A 24,376-nucleotide genomic window follows, 5' to 3' on the forward strand; every position below is an offset into this window, starting at 1 on the left:
GGGGAAAAGATTACAAATGCTTTCAAAAGTAGTTTTTATTCTAAACAATTCAGCTCTTTAATTTTTATTTTTCTGAAATAAAAGCCATACAAAAAGCATAAATTATAATCCAATTCCATTGATATAGATCAGTACTGTATTCCATACTATAGAACAATCATATAAGAATTCTTTTCAAAAACACTAAAAGGAGATAAGGTATTTTTTCCTTCAAGTTCTCATGATTTAAATAAGAACACAACTATGCACGAAAAAATGAAACAAAAATCCACCATACAGTCGCCTCAGAAAAGCACCCAGAACTTCTTCATCAGTTTTACTGATAACGCCTTTTAAATTCCAATCTCTCTCACACCTACTGCCACAACACACAACTTCTAACAGCAGCAAAAGTCAATGAACCAAATATGTCCATACAAAAATCTGCATGTAAATGTATATAGCTGCTTTATTAATAATGGCCAAAAATGAAACAGGCAAATCCGTAAAGACAGAAAGTACAATCGTGGTTGCCAAGAGCACGTAGTCAAGGAAGGCTGCTGATGGGACAGGGTTTCTTTTTGGGATGATGACATTATTCTAAAATTGGATGGTGGTAATGGTACAAATCTGTGGCTAAACTAAAAACTACTTAATTGTACACTTAAAGAGGGGGAACTTTATGATACATAAACTATATCTCAATAACGCTGTTTTTAGGCCTGGCTCATGCCTGTAATCCCAGCACCGTGGGAGGCTGAGGTGGGCAGATCACTTGAGGCCAGGGGTTCAAGACCAGCCTGGGCAACATGGCCAAACCTCACCTCTACAAAAAATACAAATATTAGCCAGGCATGGTAGTGCATGCCTGTAATCCTAGCTACTCGAGTGGCTGAGGCACAAGAATAGCTTGAACCAGTGAGGCAGAGGCTACAGTGAGTTGAGATTGTGCCACTACACTCCACCCTGGGCAACAGAGTGAGATTCTATCTCAAAAAACAGTAAGTAAATAATAAAGCTGTTTTCAAAAACATTAGAAATAATCTGAATACTCATCAATTGATGAATGGATAAACACACACCATGATACATCCACACAATGGGATTCTACTGCTGCGGATTGAGCTGCATCCCCTTAAAATTCCCATGTGAAAGCCCTAACTCCAAATGTGACTGTTATCTGGACACAGAGTCTTCAGGAGGGGATGAAAGTTCAGTGAGGTCATAGGGCTGCAGCCGTTATCTGGCAGGACTGTGGCCGTGTAAGAGGAGGAGAGAACTCTCCCTCTCTGTTCGCCATTGTGAGGACACAGCAGAAGGCAGCTGTCTGCAAGGCAGGAAGAAAGCCCTCACCAGAAACCAGAACCTTGATCTCAGACTTCCAGCCTCCAGAACTGTGAGACAATTGCTACCGTGTAAGCAACCTAGCCTATGGGATTTTTGTTAAGGCTGCCAAGCAAAGACAACTACACAGCAATAAAAAGTAATCAGTAAAACAAGGTCCCATCTCCACATTACTGCTAAGTGAAAGAAGCCAGACTCAAAAGGTTGCAGAGACTAGACACTGGACATTTCCATTTAGGTGACATTCTAGAAAGGACAAAACTATGGGGACCAAATAAATCGGTGTGTATGCCAAGGAATGGAGGTGGTGGGAAGAAACTGACAACAAATATATAACAATGGAATTTTGGAGGTTGATGGAAATGTACCGTATTTTGATGTGTTAGTAATGATTACCAACATTTGTCAATTCCTAGAACTGTACACCCACAAAAGGTGAATTTTATTGTATGTAAACTATCTCAATAAACCTGACATAAAAGTCAATGACCTTACCTGGTAAATCCTGATGATGTAAGCTAAAAATGACAATGTTTTAATCTGAGCAGCAATGAAGTCAGCATACAACTCCTTGTTGTAAAGCTTATGTTGCCTGAATAAGAAGAGAACAAAAATATTACCTCTCAATTATGAGTGATGTTAGTATTAATTAAAAGCCTGTAACCATTACTAAACCCAAAAGATTGATTTCCACACAGACCCAAACAACACAGCAACAATAGCAAAGGTGTCTACACTTTTCGTGCAATTCCAAATAACATAAAAGTTTTAAGGAAACACACCAACCAGTTCTCCAGCCCATTCCATAGCAGTTACAATGTGAATCCCACAAAGCCAGTGCCAGGCCGTTCTACTCAATCCACAGAAGGAATTCATGTAACATCTGCTCAGTGCAAGACCCCGACTAGGGCCGTGGCGATGGCCAAAGAAGATTCCTCCTCAGATGCTGCCCTCAAATGACACAGCCAGACAGGCTCCAAGTCAGGAGGGTGCATGAAGACAGTCTCAGGAGGAACGTCCTTAGGTTTGAGAAAAGGCTTCACCGAGAGGCTTCAAAGGATGAACACAGCCTATCTGGAGATGAAGGCTGATGGGGAACTGAGGGTGTAAAGAACATTCTAGCACTCAAGCTGAACAATCAGCAAGAACAAAGTCTTGAAGGTGAGCAAGGCTTGGACATGCCATAGCTGTCATTGAGCACGGTAATGCCTGACGACACTTTTAATTTACAACACACCAGAATACGAACTATTATCTCATCTTTCCAAATTAACAACGAAAATAGCTACAACTGTCATCCCTGAAACACAGGTGCAGAAAGTCAACAGTGCATATAATTTTACCAAAATTTTATCACTCATAATTTTCATGTCTTAAGAATGACAACAGCAAGTGTATTTTTACTTGGAATCCAGGCACTGTGGCAGCCGGCTACAGTGACGCCTCACCTGGCTTGTGCAGACACCTGAATGGCAATGGTGTTCATGATCAAGGGCACAAACTCAGCAACAACATTGTGGATGTTCAGTTTGTAGAGCTAAAAGCAAACATACCAGATTTTCATACGCTGACACTCTGCTATGGCGACAAAATTTGGCATACTGAAGAATCATCACATTATTTAGCATGTGTGTATTATACACATCTTTTTGCCCCAGATGTCAATTTTCTTATAAGAAGCCCAAAACCCAAGAGACTAATGAGCAATACACATACCTGATACATTAAAACAACAATAATGGGCAATTCTGCCAAAACTTTCAGAGAAAGTGATCCCCTCGGAATGATGGAATGCTGGAAGACAGAAATGGGTAGGACCCAGGTTACCATTGCGGCATTTAAAATAGCCCCCACCAGTGCCCACTGAGCATCACCCACTGAAAGAGAGAGAACAGAAAACAGTGACACCTCTTGGTAAATATTTGTGATGAAAGATCCAAACTGATGAAAGATCCAAACTATGTTGAAAACAAAGTATGCAGAACTATCATTTAATACAATTCAATATGAAAGTTTTCTTTTCTTTTTTTTTTTTTTTGAGATGCAGTCTTGCTCTTGTCACCAGGCTGGAATGCAGTGGTGCGATCTTGGCTCACTACAGCCTCCACCTCCTGGCTTCAAGCGATTCTCCTGCCTCAGCCTCCTGAGTAGCTGGGATTACAGGTATGAACCACCACGCCCAGCTAATTTTTGTGTTTTTTAGTAGAGATGCGGTTTTGCCATGTTGGCCAGGCTGGTCTCAAACTCCTGACCTCAGGTGATCTGCCCACCTCGATCTCCCGAAGTGCTGGGATTACAAGTGTGTGCTACCGTGCCCGGCCTAAAGGTTTTCATATTTTTCTACATAATCATTTGTAAAAAGTTCAGGAAACTATGTCCAAACTTGGAGATTCAAATCATCTGAGAAATTTTTAAAACGAATGCCTATGACTTCACTTATTTAAAAGAACAGCACAAAGTACAATTTACTCAGCAGTTTTATTCAAAGATATTTATAAACAGAAAATGCTTACAATATAGAAAAGTTCAACAGTCCTAATATATAAGGACTCATGAAACAAGGAAAATGTCAGGCTCAAAATACAGATGGGCAATGGATATAAACAGACAAGGAAAAAAGAAAATACAAAGGAATGATACTCAGAAAACAAATTTCTAACTAAGAACAACAAAAGGAGGAAAGCGCTACTCAAAGTTTCTTGTTCATCCTAGCACAACTGAAACACTCTGCACAACCATTTCAGAAAAACAAACATGGATAATCATTCAATCACAAAAATTGCCATAATAAGTGCTCAAAACATGTTACCTATGTGGCAGACACCACAAATATACGATACATTACCTGCGGACCATGCCAGCATTACCTTCACAAAGTCCGTGAGACAGGTTTTTCAGATAATGAGAGGAAAAATAAGGTCAGAACGCAGGTTCATTAACTTTCTTGGAGTCAGAAAACCCCAGTGGGGCCAGGACATTGTACTGGAGCTCTCTGTCCTAGAGCTCACACTCTCAGTCACTGAGCTATATGCTTTTATCTATAGTTTAGGGGACTTTATTAATGTCAAAAGACTCAAAGCTAAGGGACAGAACAGACACCCCACACCTGGTCTGCTGCTCTTCCCAGCAGGGTGATTCTGGGTTTCAACAACAACCTTATCTTTCTAGCCTGGCATCAATGACACCCAACAGGTCACTTTCACCCCTCCCAGGCTGCAGAGAAGGACCAGTGATGCTTTGCCAGGCACACACGTTTGTCTTAAATGCCTCCACGTATTTAAGAGAAAAAAAAAAGAAAAAAAAATGGTTTAACAGGCCAGTATCCGAAACTACAGGAGCCACGGGTAGAAATAACTCAGCGAAACACTTACTGTTCGAGTCTCACTGTCTTCACGCTCCGGGTTGACTTTCACAGCAATCGTTGTTATCATACCAACCATTTCTGGGGGAGGCACTGTGTTCTCGGGGATCACTTGAGGGTTCTCAAAGTAGCGGTTCTACATAAAAGTCATAAAAATATTTTTTCCTAAAGTCAAACCCAATATTCATTCAAAAAAAAAAAAAAAAGCAAAAAAGACGCTTGACTCTTTAGTGGAAAAAAACAGCATGTTCTACATTTTTATGCTGCACCAACTCCACAGTATTTAGGCTCAGCCATTCATTTTCCAATGCCCCTTAAAGCCTAAACACACACTAGATGTTTACTCTTCCCACAGGACCATAAAGATAACACGACAGGGACCATGTTCTCCATCTTCAACAACAGAAGACAAAGCTTGCCTAAAAGTATTTTCTACTCTTTTTGCCCTGGCTAATAAATGATTAAATACAAACCATATTACATTCCTACCACAGTGAGGCAGGAAAGAAAGCACTCCATCCCTCCTGGGAAGAAACTACGAGCTGGCAGTCCCCACTGATTAATTTTTCACTCTCTAAATAGAGATCAAAGAGGGAACAAGCAAAACACAGGACATTTTTTCTTTTTTCTTGAGACAGAGTCTCGCTCTGTTGCCCAGGCTGGAGTGCAGTGGTACGATCTTGGCTCACTGCAACTTCCACCTCCCGGGTTCAGGTGATTCTCCTGCCTCAGCCTCCCAAGTAGCTGAGATTACTGGCGCGCACCACCATGCTTGGCTAATTTTTGTATTTTTAGTAGAGACGGGGTTTCACCATGTTGGCCAAGCTGGTCTCGAACTCCCAGCATCAGGTGATCCACCCACCTGGGCCTCCCAAAGTACTGGGACTGCAGGGGTGAGACACTGCCCCTGGCCAAAACACAGGACATTTTTAAAAGCCAGGACCTCACTGCCAACCTTCACTCTCAGTGGATTTGGGGTTTCACGTTCAACGAGGCAGCTGCCTATGAAAAGCAGCGCTCGGGCTTTGACAGGAGGGCAGGTGGCAGGACTTGACAACTCAAAGTCACTAATTTTAAGTTTTATACATTCTCCCCAGACTGAAATCCTTTAAATGCCAAAAAGAGTCAATTTTATCCTATATCAATTTAAAAACTTTTTAAAGATTAAAAAAGAAATCTTTAGGCTGGGTGCAGTGGCTCACGCCTGTAATCCCAGCACTCTGGGAGGCTGAGGTGGGTGGATCACCTGAGGTCAGGAGTTCAAGACCAGCCTCTACTAAAAATACAAAATTAGCTGGGTGGGTGCCACACGCCTGTAATCCCAGCTACTTGGGAGGCTGAGGCAGGAGAATTGCTTGAACTCAGAAGGTGGAGACTGCAGTGAGCAGAGATCGTGCCACTATACTCCAGCCTGGGCAGACAGAGACCCCGTACCCCCGCACCCCCAGCCAAAAAAAAAAAAAGAATTATGATTCCCAGAAGAAGAGTCTGGAAGAAGCTATTTCAAACTGGCAAGAGTGTTTACTTCTAATAAGCAGGAAGAAGATGAGGAGATTTTCCTCCTCTACTCCACAAACCTGTATATTGTGGCACTGCTTATAAAGAGTTCTTAATGAGATCGAAAAAAAAGTTAGTAAAATTTAAAAAAAAACTGAAAATATACACCACCTCACCAAAAAGTCTTCGAGCCTGTAAACTCAACCGTCTTTAAAATGCACAAAGTGAAAACCAAAAGCAAAACCTCCATGTCAATGGTTGCTTACCAGTAAATGAATTATGACAATTATTTTTCCAAAATTTCTACAATAAAAACATATTGCCTTTATGTACAAAAAAAGTACTTAAGTGAAACAGAAAAACTAAAAAAGCTACTTTTTTGAATGGCTGACTTATCAACCCAGTTTTTAACCATTGCTAAACATTCCCCATTCTAAAATAGTAACCCCTCCCCACACACTATTTCTCCAACCCAACTGTTCTAAAGTCTTTTTGGAATAAGGAAGTATAAACAAATATAACTAATTAAAACCAAAGTAAAAACATACCACTACTTTTGGAAGCTCCTTGTAAATCTGTTTCACAAAATCCAGAAAATGATGAATCTAAAAAAAGCAGACACTTTCATTATAGGAAGATATTCATAAACAGAAAATACCCATAATAAATAAGAAAAGTTGTAATTGTCTAACTACATAAGAACTCATAAGAGAGGTGAGGAAAATGGTGGGCTCAAGATACAAATAGGTAATGGATGTAAACAAACAAACAAAAATAAGTAAATATAAAGGACTGATAAACAGAAAACAAGTTTCTGATTCAGGAAGAGCAAAGAGTTGAAAATTAAAATAAATGCCAGTTTTTGCCTTTCAGAAAATAGTAATACACAATGCCTGATAGGATGGAATGAGAGAAAGACTCTCATATATAGTGGGGCCGTAAACCACTGAAACCTTCCTAGAAATCAGCTTAACACAGGAGCATTAACACTTCAATGCCTTTGCCTCGGTAATTCTCCTACAAAGCTAGTCTATGAAATAATTTGAACAGTAAACAAAGGTATTCCATAATAACCATTAAAATAAGAAATTTGAAATACCTTCTATATCCAGAAATAAGGACACCCATAAGAAAGAATACTATGTACCCATTAAAAAATTATGGTGAATGGGCACAGTGGCTCATGCCTACAATCCTGACACTTTGGGAGGCCGAGACTAGAGGATCACTTGAGGCCAGGAGTTTGAGACCAGCCTGGGCAACATAGACAGACTCTGTCTCTACAAAAATTTTTTTAAAAATTGTATACAGAATTTTTTATGACTGTGAAAATGCTTACACTTAACATGATCAAGCTATAAGATGTTATATACAGTACTACCACAATTATGTAGAAAATATACAAAAACATTAAGGTGAGAAAAAGGAAAGAAAAGGCCGGGCATGGCGGTTCATGCCTGTAATCCCAGCACTTTGGGAGGCTGAGGCAGGTGGATCACATGAGGTCAGGAGTTACAGACCAGCTTGGCAACATGGTGAAACCCCATCTCTACTAAAAATACAAAAAAAACAAAAACAAAAAACAAAAAAAAAACCATTAGCTGGGTGTGGTGGCATAAGCCTGTAGTCCCAGCTACTTGGGGAGGCTGAGACAGGAGAATCGCTTGAATCCGGGAGGCGGAGGTTGCAGTGAGCCAAGATTGCGCCACCGCACTCCAGCCTGAGCAACAGAGGAAGACTCATCTAAAAAAAACAACAAAAGAAAAGAGAAAGGAAAGGAAAGAAAATCACCAAGACATAAAATCCTGTTTTTGAGATGGTAGGAATCCTATTTCATCTTTATGCTTTTAATTTCTATTTTAAGTTATTTAATTCAATAAATAATTTTTAATTTTAATAAATAATTTAATTTCTACCTTAAATCGTCTATAACAGGCACTTATTTAGGTTATCATCAGAGAAGATATAATTATGGTAAATGTATACTTGCTGCTTACTGTATAGGTAGATGCCAGTCACTGTGCTAAGAACTTTAAACTTTATGTCTAATTCCTCAAATGACATTTTAAGGACATACTATGATTATTGTCACTTTACAGAAAAATCTCCAAAAGGTTACAAACTTAACCAATGTCACACAGCTACTGAATTGCAGAGGTGAGATTCAAACCCGGCTCTGGCTTCAGAGCCCACATCTTAATCCCTGTACAACATACAATGACTTGTACATCATACGCATAAATACCAGAACAGCCCAAATAACCTGTCAGTTTGGTCATTTAATACATTTCAACCACTGAACCAATTTAGCAAAGTATTAATAACATTTTTTTAAGTCACTGTTAAACTCATAAAGAATTGCCCCAAACTTAGGCTGTATTTCTACACTTGAAAACAGTATGTGTTCAGCCAACTTTGAGAGAGCAAAAAATTTCACAGAAGGAACATGTTGACACACTTTATAAATGCTATAAGGACTTTAAACAACTTACTTCTTGTGTGATCGGTGGCCTAAACTGTTTGTGTAGCTCAATAATTATTCTTAGACAAATAAGAACATTTTCTTCATTTTCCGTCTAAAAAAAAGCATTTAAAGAAAGTTATACTTCTGAAGACTCACTTTAAAGGCTAATTTTCTCAGCAGTTTCTGCACACACACTTTCCATCAACCAACTATTGGATTTGCTGAAAATTCATCAGCTCACAGAACACAGTTGTCCCAGACAGAAAGCTTCGGTGCACCACCAGAAGGGAATCCCACCAGCCAGCTCTGCATGAGTAACCTGGACAGGGGCTTCACTGGCCTTCGTGGAAAGTGGCACCAGGAGCTAAGGACTTCATGGCCCAAATGACACTTTCCATTGTTGGACAATATTGTGAAAAGACCAGGAAAGAATTGTTGGGCAAGTGCCAAGGACTGGACCCTGTGCTAAGCACCTTACAAATGCTCTGTGAGGATGGGGTTCCATCTACATTTGACCTGTGAGGGCGTGAAATCTCAGGGGTTAAGCACTGTGGCTGACATGAAACAGCAACAAAGCGCCCCAGCCAAGACAGAATCCAAGCTCATCTTTCCAAGGGGCCCAGAAACACGACTGAAATCTAACTGCATCAAGATTAAGAGGGCTGGGCGAGGTGGCTCACGCCTGTAATCCGAGCACTTCGGGAGGCCAAAGCGGGTGGATCACAAGGTCAGGAGTTCAAGACAAGCCTGACCAACATGGCGAAACCCCATCTCTACTAAAAATACAAAAATCAGCTAGGCATGGTGGCACGGGCCTGGAATCCCAGCTACTCGGGAGGTTGAGGCAGGACAATCACTTGAACCCAGGAGGTGGAGGATGCAGTGAACCAAGATCACACCACTGCACTCCAGCCTGGGCCAAGACTTCATCTCAAAAAAGAAAAAAAAAAGAAAGACTAAGAGAAGCAAGAAAACAATTTGGAGGTACCAGATGGATTCACCCCAAGGATGTGAGATACTCTTTATGAGCATGTACTAGGTGTGATGCGCCACACTGGAGATACACACGGAAAGAACAATGCAAGTGAGCCACTCACTGGGCGTCTGTGGGCCCGCACCCGGCTCACCATCCACAACTGTTTCAAAGGTACCTACTATGTCTGGCCAATTCCTCAGTAACTCAAACAATGATTTTCAATTAAGTAATCTTTCTGAGTGGAAGAAATGGAGGAAAAGGGACATTAAGAAAAATTTTTACTCATGTGACTTGGAATTTGGGAGAAAGATAAAACAGTTGTATAATGCTGAAATTTACCATAAGAAAAATCAGTGAAAGTTTTACATACGGCTATACGACAAGAATTAATTCTCAAAACTTACCTCTAAAAAGCGAAACATCACAGACAAAACATTTTTTGTGTGAGGACGAAGATGTTCGTTGGTTGGTATTCTATGAATTATTTCAAGTACGAGCTTCCGCAGTTGCTGGCAAGAAAAAATAAATAAATGTAAGGATAAAAATACTTCCAAGGGTTCCAAATTAATTATCTCACACTCTGCAAGTGTCACACAGCTGTTTATACCCAGCACTAGGAATGAACCACCATCCTACAAAGGACCCAGTTTTTGAAGCAGTCCTAGAAACTACTTAAATGTAACCCAAAGTAAGTACTGCAGATGATCATTTTCAGTATTTCTACAACTCTGTACCAAATCGACTAAGCCAATTTCTCCCCTTCCACGGCTTATCAGTAAGTCCAACGGACATTGGTGTATGAACACGGAGTTCATTGAAGATAAAAGAGCAAAACACAAACTGAACATAGTTTGGGATCTCCCCTTACCATCTCGCATTAGCTCCCATAATGCTATCGCCAACTACCTTGGGCCCAAGGACTAGTTACATCATGAGCTGTACTAAGCTTCTGTGATTCTGTCTGTGGAGCTGACAACTAAAAGGTCAAATATGTAAGGTCTTGCACTGGCATGATATAAAAATACTTTATTTACTAATAAGCTGGTATTATGGGAATGTTTTTTAAAAGTTATTTTTAAGAGCTACATGCTGGGCCAGGCACAGTGGCTCATGCCTGTAATCCCAGCACTTTGGGAGGACGAGGTGGGCAGATCACGAGGTCAGGAGATCGACACCATCCTGGCCAACATGGTGAAACCCTGTCTCTACTAAAAAAAATACAAAAAATTAGCTGGGCGTGGTGGCAGGCGCCTGTAGTCCCAGCTACTCGGGAGGCTGAGGCAGGAGAATGGTGTGAACCCAGGAGGCAGAGCTCGCAGTGAGCCGAGATTGTGCCACTGCACTTCAGCCTGGGCAACAGAGCGAGACTCCATCTCAAAAAAAAAAAAAAAAAAAAAAAAAGAGCTACATGCTGAAATATTTATAGAAAAAGTGGTAGGCCAGGCGCAGTGGCTCACGCCTGTAGTCTCAGCACTTTGGGAGGCCAAGGTGGGCGGATCACCTGAGGTCAGGAGTTCACGACCAGCCTGGCCAACATGGTCTCTACTAAAATACAAAAACTAGCTGGGCATGGTGGCATGCACCTGTAATCCCAGCTGCTTGGGAGGCTGAGGCAGGAGAATTGTTTGAACCTGGGAGGCAGAGGTTGCAGTGAGCTGAGTTCGTGCCACTGCACTCCAGCATGGGTGACAGAGCGAGACTTCGTCTCCCAAAAAAAAAAAAAAAAAAAAATATATATATATATATGGACTATTTCTAAATGATCAAGGTAGGGAGGTATGAACAGTGTGTTGGGGGCGTGTCGATAAAACAAAATTGACCATGAGCTATAAGAACTGACACTAGGCTAGGCGTAGTGGCCCACACCTGTAATACCAGAATTTTGGGAGGCTGAGGAAGGAGTATCTATTGAGCTCAGGAGTTCAAGACCAGCCTGGGCAACATAGCAAGACCCCCATTCTCTACAGAAAATTTTTAAAAAATTAGCCAGGCATTGTGGTGCACACCAGTAGTCCCAGCTACTGGGGAGACTGAGGTGGGAAGATCACCTGATCCCAAGAAGTCAAGGCTGCAGTGAGCTATGATGGCACCACTGCTATCCAGACTGGGTGACAGAGTGAGACCTTGTCTTTTAAAAAAAAAAAACAAAAACAAAAAACTGACATTAATAAGACAGTAAGATTGGAGCTAGGCAATAGGTATCGGGGGTGGTCATTCCTTCTTCTGTGTACATTTGCACTGGTCTATAGTAAACAGTGTACACACATGTCATCAGTTGGCAAATGTGAATAATTTAAATTGTAAAAGAGACGTCCCAGACAAAAATCAAACCAAGACATGTAACTGAGGAGGCAGCGGTCTTGAACAAAGTTATCCTTATGTGACAAAACCTCTTTCGTTTTTAAGTGGAACCGTAAGTTTTCTGAGTTAATTCGTAACTGGTCACAATCCCACAGCACCCTTGTCTTCTCATGTTATTTTTTCACATTACCTGTGCTGGTTTCTCCTGAAGAAACTGAACTTCTCCATCTTGGAGAAATGTAAGGAATCGAGGGATGATATGTTCTAGGAATGTAGAATACTGAGGAGATGACGTGACATTCTAATTGTGCAAAAATAAAAGACCCCATTCAGTTATGTGTATGTATTTTCATTTCAAATTCACACATTATAATAACTGCAAAGGAATATAAAACATTTTAGCCAAAAGCAAATTTGTGCTACTTGTATTATTTAGTAATAACATAATTTTAAATTAGGATGATTGTATTTCTGAAATCCAATTCAGGAAAACTAAATGCTAACTTTTCCTATTAAAATTAGAAATACCAATCCTTTGGGAAATGCTGAACCTGGAACCTGTACTAGCTTGTCTCTGCCATGATCTAAGTATAAAACCTCTACGAAGTTATTTAGCTTCTAGGTCTCAGTTTCTTGATCTGGAAAACGAAGAGCCTGAGCAAACCAATGTATTAGTTAGATGTATATTCATTATGTGCTAATTAGATGTATACTAATTATATTATAATCTAATCTAATCCATTATTGATCCTAGTACTGATTCTAAAAGTAGAATAGGAAGGGCTGGGCACTGTAGCTCATGCCAGTAATCCCACTACTTTGAGAGGCTGAGGCAGGAGGATCCCTTGAGCCCAGAAGTTCAAGACCAGCCTGGGCAACAGAGCAAGACTCCATCTCTACAAAAAAATTTTTTTAAAAAGCTGGGCATTGTGGCACGTGCCTATGCTGTGGTCTTAGCTACTCAGAGGGCTGAAGTAAAAGGATCACTTCAGACTGGGAGTTCAAGTCAGCAGTGAGCTATGATGATGCCACTGCACACCAGCCTAGGCAACAGCATGAGATCCTGTCTCTTTTTTTTTTTTTTTAAAAAAAAAAGAATAGGAAATAAAACTACAGCATGAAGATACTAGGGCAGTTTCTGGGTCCCACTTAGGAAGTAGAAACTTTGGACAGTTACCTAAACTCTGGGGATATTATTTCCCACCTTCCTTATAGGACTATTGTGAAGACTGCATGAGTTAACATATGCAAAGTTTATGAAGTTTCTAACACTGCCTACAGGAAATGCTCGGAAGTGTTGTGTTGTTATTTACACAGCACTTACATGTCAAATACTGTGCTGTGTGCCTTTTAGTCTTTCTCATTTAGTCTGAGATGGGTATTATCTCTAAGACAGGTATTATCTCCATTTCACAGATAAGGAAAGAGGATCTAAGAGGTTAAGTTTTGAAAATGGGCACACTAGCTGGTCTGTAGTCCCAGCTACTCAGGAGGCTGAAGTGGGAGGATCACTGGAGCCCAGGAATTCGAGGCCAGCCTGGGCAATATAGCAAGACCTCATATCAAAAAAAAAAAAAAAAAAAAGTAAAGTTTTGGAAGTGGATTCAAATCAAGTATATCTAACACCCAAATCCTTTTTCTTGTTTAATGCTTCACTTATTCATTCAACAAATATTTACTAAACTCCTATCATGTGCTCAAAAGGGATAAAATAATGAACAGAACACATAATATTCATGCCCTCAGAGATGGGGGAGGCAGCAGCAGAAGGAAGACAGATATCAAACAAAAAGACTAGGGATACAGAACCATGAGGGGGGATATGCCAACAACTAAGGGAACATATAACTGTGAGACATCATTTACTAAATGTAACCAAGGGTGGAGGACAACTTCCTGAAGGAGTGACATTAAACTAAAACTTGAAAGGCAAGTAGGAGCTACCCATGAAAAGGTAGAAAAGAAGATTCTAAGTAAAGCACATGCAAAGGCACAAAATCAAGAGAAAGCACGAGTGTAAAAGGCATATCAACAGAGTTCAGCATGATGGAGAAGGAAGCATAAGAGAAAGGAGTTCAACTTTTAAGTTTTTTCTGAGACGGAGTCTCACTCTGTCGCCCAGGCTGGAGTGCAATAGCGTGATCTTGGCTCACTGCAAACTCTGCCTCCAGGATCCAAGTGATTCTCCTGCCTCAGCCTCTCGAGTAGCTGGGACTACAGTCATGAGCCACCACGCCTGGCTAACTTTGTTTTTTTTAAGTGGAGACAGGGTTTCACCATGTTGGTCAGGCTGGTCTTGAATTCCTGATCTCAGGTTATCCACCTGCTTTGGCCTCCCAAAGTGCTGGAATTACAGGCATGAGCCACCACACCTGGACTGGAGTTCAACTTTTTTTTTTTTTTGAGATGGAGTCTCGCTCTGTCACCCAGGCTGGAGTGCAGTGGCGTGATCTCGGCTCACTGCAAGCTCTGCCTCCTAGGTTCACGCCATTCTCCTGCCTCAGCCTCCCAAGTAGCTGGGACTACAGGTGCCCGCCACCATGCCCAGCTAATTTTTTGTATTTTTGGTAGAGACGGGGTTTCACCGTGTTAGCCAAGATGGTCTCGATCTCGTGACCTCGTGGTCCGCCGCCTCAGCCTCCCAAAGTGTTGGGATTACAGGCGGGAGCCATGGCGGGAGCCATCGCACCTGTCCTGGAGTTCAACTTTTACTATCAGGAGTCTGACAAGCTGGTGAGACCAGACACCTGGGCAGTTAAATGTGGGGCTAAAGAGAAAGATCTGGAGTTGTCTATAACACAATGTAACTTCAGAAGAGGGGTCTATAAAGGAAGGACAGTGAAACAGTCAAAAATCAGAAAGCAGTATGGAGCAAGGAAAGAAAACCATTGCAGGTTTTTTTTTTTTTTTTTTTTTTTGAGACGGAGTTTTACTCTTGTCACCAGGCTGGAGTGCAATGGCACAATCTCAGCTCACTGCAACCTCCGCCTCCAGGTTCAAGTGATTCTCCTGCCTCAGCCTCCAGAGTAGCTGGGATTACAGAGCCCACCACCACGCCCAGCTAACACACCTGAGCACCTGTCTCCTGGGCCAACTCGGTGCAGATTTCTGGGGCCTCCACTCACACAGAACACTGTATGGGAGGCGGCCCCAGGAGCTGTGCAGGAATCAAATAGCTTCTCTCCAAGCAGACAGTGCATTTGTCGGGCAGAAGAACTGTGTTTGGCACCTTTCACCCTTAAAGGTTAAGACTTTTTATGAAACACCCACAACCAAGGATTCAAGGAAAAGAGGGAGAAGATTCATGCTGGAACACTGAACTAACTGCCAGGTTATCAAGAAGTCAAACATATTTGCATGTAAGTCCATATTAACTACTGATTATACAGCTTTCAAATATCTGCATTTCAAATGTCTCTAGTAGGGCTGGGCACAGTGACTCACACCTGTAATCCTAGCACTTTATTTAGGAAGACAAGGTGGGACTATTGCTTGGGCCCAGGAGTTCAAGACCAGCTGGGGCAACATAACAAGACCATGTCTAAAAAAAAGAGAATTTCTCCAATTAAAAACATTCACTCAAGCTGAGCATGGTGGTGCATGCCTGTAGTCCCTGCTACTTGGGGGCTGAAGCAGGAAGATCATTTGAGCCCAGGAGTTCAATGCTGTGGTGTGCTATGATGGCGCCTGTGAATAGGTACTATACTCCATAGCAAGACCCTGTCTCTAAAAAAATTTTTTATAATTAAAAAAAGATTCATTCAACAAGCTGCCTGGTTATTCTGCAAGTATCTCAACTCAGCCACCAGTTTTTTGATCCAGATAAATTGTTCATGTGATTCCTAACCTGAGGGTTTATTTTGTCTTGAAAGATGGCCCATTTAATAATGAATCTGTAAGACTCCTGAAATCACTAGGAGTTTTTAAATTTCACTCACTTCATTTAAACATTTTTCTGGGTGGTAGTAATTTAGAGAACTGCTTCTTGATGGTCATTCTAGTATTTAATTCTTTGAAGAATTCAGTCATCTGAATTTCATTTAAGGTAAATGTTGATACACAGATTGCAAAAGTCATTACTTGGAAAAGCCCTAACTATACTGTCTCGCATAGAGATATATACATATATCTATATAGATACATATAGATAGATATAGATATAGATATCTATATCTATCTATATGTATCTATATAGATACATAGATAGATGTAGATATAGATATATTGTTGCCCAGGCTGGAGTGCAAAGGCATGATCTCCGCTCACTGCAACCTCTGTCTCCCAGGTTCAAGTGATTCTCTGCCTCAGCCTTCCCAGTAGCTGGGACTACAGGCCAGGCATGTGCCACCATGCTCAGCTAGATTTTTGTATTTGGAGTACAGACAGAGTTTCACCATGTTGGCCAGGTTGGTCTTGAACTCATGGCCTCAAGTGATCCACCCGCCTCGGCCTCCCAAAGTGCTGGGATTACAGGCGTCAGCCACCACACCCAGACTTGCCCCACTAACTTTTAGTTGCTAATCAATGCATCTGAGACCAAAAGCCAGGAAGGAGGTAACCTGCTAATTGCAAATACTAAAAAGGAGAATAAAGTCTCAAAACCTCAAAAGGCTCAGATATTTACAGATATTTAATCCAGATAGCCGTATGTCCACACTCGGTGCCCTGACTCACTGGCTTGTTCCTGCAGGTTCACAGACTGTCTATGATTTCAGCCTCTCCAACAAACCTGCCAGGACTATGGTTCTCTCAGATCAGTTCTTCCAATAAAATGCAGAATGCAGGGTATCCTCTTCTGCCTCTCACCTCTTCATATATATATATATTTTAAACAGCTTGTTTTAGCAGCTTGGGCAGAAGAGAAAGCTCTTTAGCTAGATCTCTAAATATCTCAAGTTTTTTTTCTAGCTCAGCTCAAGGCAACAAGTCCTCAAAAATGTCTATTAAAAAAAAGCTAAAATACTATCTATTACTACAGATAGTAGGGTATTTGATTCAACCCCACTAACATGTATTTAATGTTTATTAATACAAAAGACCTTACGGAAGCTAGGGAATATTTTCTCTATTGTTCTTAGACTATTATCCTCATATTAAAAAAAAGAAATGTTGGCTGGGCACAGTGGGTTACACCTGTAATACCAGCACCTTGGGAAGCCAAAGCAGGAGGATCGCTTGAGCCCAGAGTTCAACCAGACTGGGTAACATAGCGAGACCCTGTCTCTAAAAAAAAAAAAAAAAAAAAAAAAAAAATTAGCCAAGCATAGTGTCTTGCATCTGTAGTCCCAGCTACTCAGGAGGACCACTTGAGCCCAGGAATTCAAGGCTGCAGTGAGCTGTGACTGCACCACTGTACAGCAAGACCCTGTCTCTTAAAATTTTTTTTAATCAAACATTAAAAATCGGAAACGTGATCCTTTTGTAGTTTGTAAGTGTGATGATTGGGGTTTCATGCTCATGTGTGAGACGTGCCTCCCTCAAACCTTGTTATGTCAGCACATTACCCATCTGATGTGAAAAAAATAAGTAACAAATGTGACTTTCTCATCTGTCTATGAGACTAACTGGTACCCAGGTGAACCAAAAAGTTGTGCAAAATACGAGATAACTTTTTTCAGGTGTTGGATTAGGGCCAGTACCGGAGCATGACTCCCAGGAGAAGGGAAATTTACATGCTTAGCCCCATGACCACCATGGCTCTCTGCCTAGGTACAATTTTCCAACTGGGGTTCAGCAAGCTGGGTCCAAGCAGGGGTCAGGGCCTGCTGAGCTGAGGAGTAAAATCCTCAGTGTTCAGGAGAGCTAAAGTGGCTGGAATCTGCAGGGCACAGCACCAGAGAAAAGCAAACCACAGAGCAAGGGAATGGGGAGTGTCTCCAGTGAGGCTAGCTGAGGGCTGGACTGCACACACACAGGGTGACACTGCCTGAAGCTCACCACAATGTACCTGCTTTAAGACTGAGAGATGCGGCCAGGCGTGGTGGCTCACGTTTGTAATCCTAGCACTTTGGGAGGCTGAGGTGGGTGGATCGCTTAAGGTCAGGAGTTCGTGACCAGCCTGGGCAACATGGCGAAACCCCATCTCTACTAAAAATACAAAAATTAGTGGGGCATGGTGGTGCACACCTGTGGTCCCAGCTACTCCAGAGGCTGAGGTGGGCCCAGGAAGTTGAGACTGCAGTGAGCTGTGACCACACCACTGTACTCCAGCCTGGGTGACAGAGGGAGACCCTATCTTAAAAACAAACAAACAAAAAAAAAACAAAAAGATTGCAAGATGAATGAAGATACCATACATCTAGCAATGTTAGAGGGTGCTGGATTTCAAGCTTAGCCAGAGTGCAAAGACCTACTTAACATCTTAATAACCTCCCAGACCTCACACATCCAGCTAGACCATGTCCTAGAATAAGGTCTATTCTAGACCAACCCCAACAAAGCCTAAAATCAACCTCTGACGAGATCCACAGGCAGAATTTGAGGTCGAATCCCACCAAGTTAGAGACCTGGGAAAGACCCTGGGCTATCCACAGATCCTCCCCAAAGCATAAAACCAAGCCTATGCAAATTCAGTGGGATCAACTGGTAACTGAACTGCCTACCACGACAAAACGTCGACATTCTTCCGAGGGAGATAACAGGATCTAGAGTCCCTACGATGTCTCACAAGTAATGTCCACTGTACAGTAAAAAAATTACTAGACGGTTGGGCACAGTGGCTCACATCCATAATCCCAGCACTTTGGGAGGCCAAGGTGGGTGGATCGTTTGAGTCCAGGAGTTTGAGACCAGCCTGGGCAACATGGTGAAACTGCATCTCTACAAAATATACAAAAATTAGCCAGGCGTGGTAGCGCATGCCTGTAGTCCCAGCTACTTAAGAGGCTGAGTGGGAGGCTCACCTGAGCCCAAGAGGTTGAGGATGCTGTGAGCTGAAATTGTACCACTGCACTCCAGCCTGGATGACAGTAAGACCTTGTCTCCAAATATATAAATTACTAGACAAAGAAACAGGATAACGTGGCCCACAGCCAATAGAAATTGACCTCATATAGCCCAAATGTTGGCTTTAATACTTGAAGACTTTAAAGCAGCCCTCATACAGTAAATATGTTCAAAACATAAGAGAATATGGTCTTAATAAACAAAGATGGGGAATCTGCAGATAAATGAAATGTATGAAGAACCAAATGGAAATTCTAGAACTGAAACCACAATAACTAAAATTAAAAAAAATACAAAAAATAAACTGAAATTCTAAGAAAAACCCAGCAAGTTGCAGATAACAAAAAAATTCTCAGAAGATCAGAAATTATCCAATCTAAAGGACAAAAAGAAAAAAGACTGAAGAAAAACGAAAAGTGTCTGAGGGACACGCAGGACAATATACAATTGTAGGATGTGAGGTCCACAAGAGAGAAAGTTCTTTCTTGATCAAGGTCACAGATGTTCTAATTAGCAGAACCAGAAATGACATCCAGATCTCATTGCATAAGAATACACCATCAAATTACCTGAACATAACAAATTCACAACATAAATCTGAGTGCATCTTGGCCGGGCACAGTGGCCCATGCCTGTAATCCCAGCACTATGGGAGGCCAAGGCAGGAGGATCACCTGAGGTAAGGAGTTCAAGGCCAGCCTGGCCAACATGGTGAAACCCGGTCTCTACTAAAAATGCAAAAATCAGCCGGGTGTGGTGCATACCTGTAATCCCAACTACTTGGGAGGCTAAGGCAGGAGAATCGCTTGAACCCGGGAGGCGGAGGTTGCAGTGAGCCAAGATCACGCCACTGCACTCCAGCCTGGGTGACACAGCCAGACTCTGCCTCAAAAAAGACAATAAACAGGCCAGGTGAGGTGGCTCACGCCTGTAATGCTAGCACCTTGAGAGGCTGAGGCAGGTAGATCACCTGAGGTCAGGAGTTCAAGGCCAGCCTGACCAACATGGTGAAACCCCGTCCCTACTAAAAATACAAAAATTACCCAGGCATGGTAGCAGGCACCTATAGTCTCAGCTACTCTGAAGGCTGAGTCAGGAGAATTGCTTGAACCCAGAAGGCAGAGGTTGCAGTGAGCCAAGATGACGCCACTGCACCCCAGCCTGGGCGACAAGAGCGAAACTCCATCTCAAAAAAAAAAAAAAAAAGAAAGAAAGAAAAATACAAGAATAAATCTGAGTGCATCCCAACAGGCATGGTAGCCTAAAAGAGCTACCGTATTTTAAAATGAGAAAATGTTTTCAAACCAACCAAAACAAAACTGACAATCTTCAACATGGTATGGGGTTCGCTATCACCAGCGTGAAGATGGAAAACACTGTGTACAAAGTTTCAGATTTGAGTTTCGAAATATACTAAATTACTTGAACAAAGACAATGATCTTTGAGTTGCTAGTAAAAAGACTGACAAAGCAGGAACAGGAAAGTGCATAAGAATATTTACCTCAAAATGAAAAATACAAAATATAATGCTCATACCTCAAAATTTTCACTAACTTCTTGCATCATTTTCAACTTTGTTTCATCAGCTGTGAACGGCAAAACAAGCATCAGGTAATTGAAATTATGTTAAGGAAATTATGTTAATGCAAAACTTGTATTTAGTAATTTAAGAGAAGCAATCAGATCTTATCAGTTTGACTGTCATGGCCTAATAGAAGGCACATAGCTAGTTCCCTACAACCAGTCGCACACATTTGTACTCCCAGACACACACGTGCATGCACTGACAAGCATATACACACACACACAAACACACACACATGTGCCTCTTTGGGGCTCCAGCCAGTATTACTCATCACTTTGCTTCTCTACAAGGTAGAGAAAAGGAAAATGAGAATAAAAGTTACTGTTACGATTAATCTCAAAGTACACAACATCTGAGCTGAGATAAATGTGTCATATCTATGCATTTCTCTTTTTTTTTTTTTTTTTTTTTTTTTTTTGAGAGGGAGTCTCGCTCTGTCACCCAGGCTGGAGTGCAGTGGTGCAATCTCAGCTCACTGCAACCTCTGGGTGCCTCCCGGGTTCAAGCGATCCTCCTGCCTCAGCCTCCCAAGTAGCTGGGACTAGAGGCGTGAGCCACCACACTTGGCTAATTTTTGTATTTCAGTAGAGACGTGGTTTCACCATGTTGGCCAGGCTAGTCCCAAACTCCTGACATCAGGTGATCCACCCGCCTCGGCCTCCCAAAGTGCTGGGATTACAGACGTGAGCCACCACATCCGGCCTTATTTATGCATTTCTTAATGACAAAAAGGATCAACTCACGTGTATTCACATCTGTGAGAGCTGCCACAAACTGAAGGTACTTTTTCATCAAAGTGGTCTGGTCAACCACCGTGGCCCCCTGTGTTGCAACAAACGCCATTTTTCTTTTGGGCTGGTTTGCTTCTCAAGAGAAAAGTATCAGGTCCATGAGTTCAACCAGCCTATGAAAAGAAGCATAGAGTTAGTCAATTTACGGAAGGCACAGGATCACAATCTCTGTGAAAATCTTACCTAAAGGCCTACATAATCGATACGCTTTCATCTTAATCCAGAATCTAACACTATTCCTTCTGGTTTTTTTAATATGAAGTTTACCCAACTCCATTTTGTCTATTAATTTTGAAACATGATTTTTGTATGCAGATACTGTTCCTTCCTACGGTATTTTCTCTTTCTCTGAGTCAGGGGTTGGCAAACATTTTCTGTAAAGAGCCACATAGTAGATATTTTAATCTTTGTGGCCACGCAGTCTGTCACAACTACTCAGCTCTGCTATAACCAGAAAGCAGTCACAGACAGACAACATGTAAATAAATGAGGCTGTGTTCCAATAAAACTTTATTTATGGACACTGAAATCTGAATTTCATATAACTCTCATTTACCATGAAATATCCTTCCTCTTTTCCCCAGCCATTTAAAAATATAAAACCATTCTTAGCTCATGGGCGGTATAAAACCATGCAGCAGGCCAGGCGCAGTGGCTCACGCCTGGAATCCCAGCACTTTGGAAGGCAAAGGCAGGGAGATCACGAGGTCAGGAGTTCCAGACCAGCGTAGCCAACATGATGAAACCCCATCTCTACTAAAAATACAAAAATTAGCCAGGCGTGGTAGCGGGCACCTGTAATCCCAGCTACTCAGGAGGCTAAAGCAGGAGAATCACTTGAACCCAGGAGGTGGAGATTGCAGTGAGCCAAGATTGTGCCACTGCACTCCATCCTGGGCAATAGAGCAAGATTCAGTCTCGGAAAAAAAAAACAAAAAACAAAACAAAAAAAAACGCTGGCAGCAGGCTGGATTGGGGCAACCTTGGTCGTACGTGTGACTGGTTTCCAAACTTCAGCGGACATCAAAATCCCCAAGTGCCAAAGGTGGGCTCCCAAGCAGCACCCCTCCAGACTGTGGTTACGTGAGGGGCACGGGAAACTATAAATTCTGTTTGTAGCTGCCAGGCAGTAGGCACTCAGTGGCTGCTCCCAGCTGACACACAGATGGAGACGTGGTTTCTTTTAACAGGTGTCACAAAGTATCACGAGAAGCTGGTGAAATAAGTTGCTTTCACCCCTCCTCCTTGCATAATCCCGCTCTGCACTAACAGGTGGTTTCATGGCTTCGTTTTCTTTCAACAGACACACCAGGACCTCCTTTGCAGGCCTACCGGATACACTGCTTTGCAGCTGACACAGGTCACACTAGAGAGCTCCTTCCGGCCACTCTCTCCTAGACACCAAAAACCCTTCTTCCATGCAGCGAGCATGCCCACAGGTGTCCCACAACAAGCCCACCAGAAGCCCCAGCCCTCTGGCTCCGGGTAGGAAAAGCCACGAAGGAAACCAAGGCGGGGGAGTCTGTCATGCCCTGCTAGGGGACGTGGCAACTGCCTGTTTCAGGTGACACCCCCTTCCCCATCTCCATCGGCCCAAGGCATGGGGGTCACGGACTCTCCCTGCCCATCCCCATCCGAGGGGACCCAGAACTCGGGATCACGGTCTCTCCCTATCCATCCCCATCCGAGGGGACCCAAGACTCGGGGTTACGGTCTCTCCTTGCCCATCCCCATCCCAGGGTACCCAAGACTCGGAAGTCACGGCCTCTCCCCGCCTAAGAACCTCCCTAGTCCTGTCCAAACTTCCCCCTTCCCACGGAAGTCGTCAACTCTTCCATTTCCCGGGGTCCCGCGGAGCCTGGGGGCCCTGGCCGGGGGGAAACGCCCCCATTCTGCGTGTCTGAGGGAAAGCAACTTCACCACCCCGGACGACGAAAGCCCAGGCCGGGCTGGCGCCGCGCCTGCTCCTACTCCCGGGGACAAACTGCCCCGCCGCCCCCAGACCCCGCCAAGCCCTGCCTGAGGCGGCGCCGCCGGGCCAGAGGGGGCGCTGTGGTCGCCGCTACCTTCGCTCCCCGCGCCGGGCCTAACGAGTCCAGTGCCGGCGTAGAGGCCCGGAGATGCCAGGTTGGCCGGGGGGCGCCTCCGGAGGGACAGGCCCCCAACGTCCTACCCGACCTCTCAGCTCACAAACGGCCCTCCGGTTCCCTCCTTTGGTCGCCGTCCCGGGCGCTCCGCGACCGCGTCCCAGGCCGAGCTACGGCGAGCGCCGAGCGCCAATTCCCGCGACCGCGAGCGCTGCGCCTCCCACAGCTTCCTCTCAGCTCGGCCGCAAACGCCGTCGGCCCCGCAGCCCCGGGTAGGCTCTGGCTGGGGCCTAGGGGATCCCGGGGCGCTCGGAGTCCCCAGCTCCATCCCTCCGCGGAGCCGCCGCGCCGCAGAGGCCTCCCCGCGCCTGAGGGCCGCGCGCACCTCCCGGGGCCGTTCGGACGCCCGCCCGCCAACTTACCCCGACTTCGGCGGCCCGGCTCCTGCAGGCCCGGCCCGCGACCCCTGCGACCCCCAGCCGAGCCCTCGTCGCAGCCGCTCGGCTGCGCGCAGTCCCGCCCCCGCTTAAAGCGGCAGTGCCCGCCGACCGAGCACCAGGCCCCGGCGCGCCGCCCCCAAGTGGGTGCGGCCTGCGCGGGCACGGGGAGGGGCGTCCGCCGTCCGGGTGGGTCCCGGCCCTTTAAATCCCCGACAGCCATGAAGGGGCCGGGCCGGCGCCCAGGTTCTAGGGGCTCCTTTTTCCCTGAGTCTCCTCCCAGGAGCCAGGCCTCGGGGAATGCCCGGGGACCCTGGGGGCGGTGGGCACCTGGGGGGGGGGGCCGGTGGGCACCTGGGGGGGGGGGCGGCTTCCCGAGTTGGCAGCGATGGGGTCCAGGTATTGTCCACCACTGGACTGAAGGTGGCAGGCAGGGTAGGGTTTGCCACCCCCACTCCTCGCTCCCGGTCCCCGCTGCTCTCCTGGGGTTCTTCTCGGCCCGCAGAGTGGAGAGGAGGCCAGGAGGGTCTTTGGGAAGGTGACGGCTGGAGATGGACCGAGACCCTGTTAGTAAAAGAAAGTCCGGGTGGGCCTTCTGGAAGTGGCCG

At 44.0% G+C, this 24,376-nt stretch overlaps 1 protein-coding gene and 2 non-coding genes across 11 annotated transcripts in view; 1 reads left to right on the top strand and 2 right to left on the bottom strand.

Annotated features, from left to right (window-relative positions):
* The window catches only part of TRRAP (transformation/transcription domain associated protein), a 134,320-nt gene extending 110,465 nt beyond the window's left edge, over positions 1 to 23,855 (bottom strand). For all 9 annotated transcript variants that reach the window (XM_031012671.2, XM_031012672.2, XM_031012670.2 and 6 more), the window contains exons 1-11: positions 23,754 to 23,855; positions 21,197 to 21,357; positions 20,405 to 20,454; positions 12,113 to 12,223; positions 10,026 to 10,130; positions 8,674 to 8,757; positions 6,730 to 6,786; positions 4,695 to 4,820; positions 3,040 to 3,117; positions 2,772 to 2,860; positions 1,819 to 1,915 (exon numbers count right to left, since the gene is read on the bottom strand). In XM_031012671.2, the coding sequence (XP_030868531.2) occupies positions 1,819 to 1,915; positions 2,772 to 2,860; positions 3,040 to 3,117; positions 4,695 to 4,820; positions 6,730 to 6,786; positions 8,674 to 8,757; positions 10,026 to 10,130; positions 12,113 to 12,223; positions 20,405 to 20,454; positions 21,197 to 21,296 (897 nt within the window). In that variant the 5' untranslated portion in view covers positions 21,297 to 21,357; positions 23,754 to 23,855. The remainder of the gene's footprint in view (positions 1 to 1,818; positions 1,916 to 2,771; positions 2,861 to 3,039; positions 3,118 to 4,694; positions 4,821 to 6,729; positions 6,787 to 8,673; positions 8,758 to 10,025; positions 10,131 to 12,112; positions 12,224 to 20,404; positions 20,455 to 21,196; positions 21,358 to 23,753) is intronic.
* LOC115935497 (small nucleolar RNA U13) lies at positions 17,336 to 17,436 on the top strand. Its single transcript, XR_004071119.1, has one exon. It is a non-coding gene; the product is annotated as a small nucleolar RNA U13 (small nucleolar RNA).
* On the bottom strand, positions 20,541 to 20,738 carry LOC129523948 (small nucleolar RNA ZL1). Its single transcript, XR_008667580.1, has one exon. It is a non-coding gene; the product is annotated as a small nucleolar RNA ZL1 (small nucleolar RNA).
* Positions 23,856 to 24,376: the final 521 nt, after the last annotated feature.

The sequence above is a fragment of the Gorilla gorilla genome, chromosome 6 (genome assembly GCF_029281585.2).
Source record: "Gorilla gorilla gorilla isolate KB3781 chromosome 6, NHGRI_mGorGor1-v2.1_pri, whole genome shotgun sequence".
Classification (NCBI taxonomy): Eukaryota; Metazoa; Chordata; class Mammalia; order Primates; family Hominidae; genus Gorilla; species Gorilla gorilla.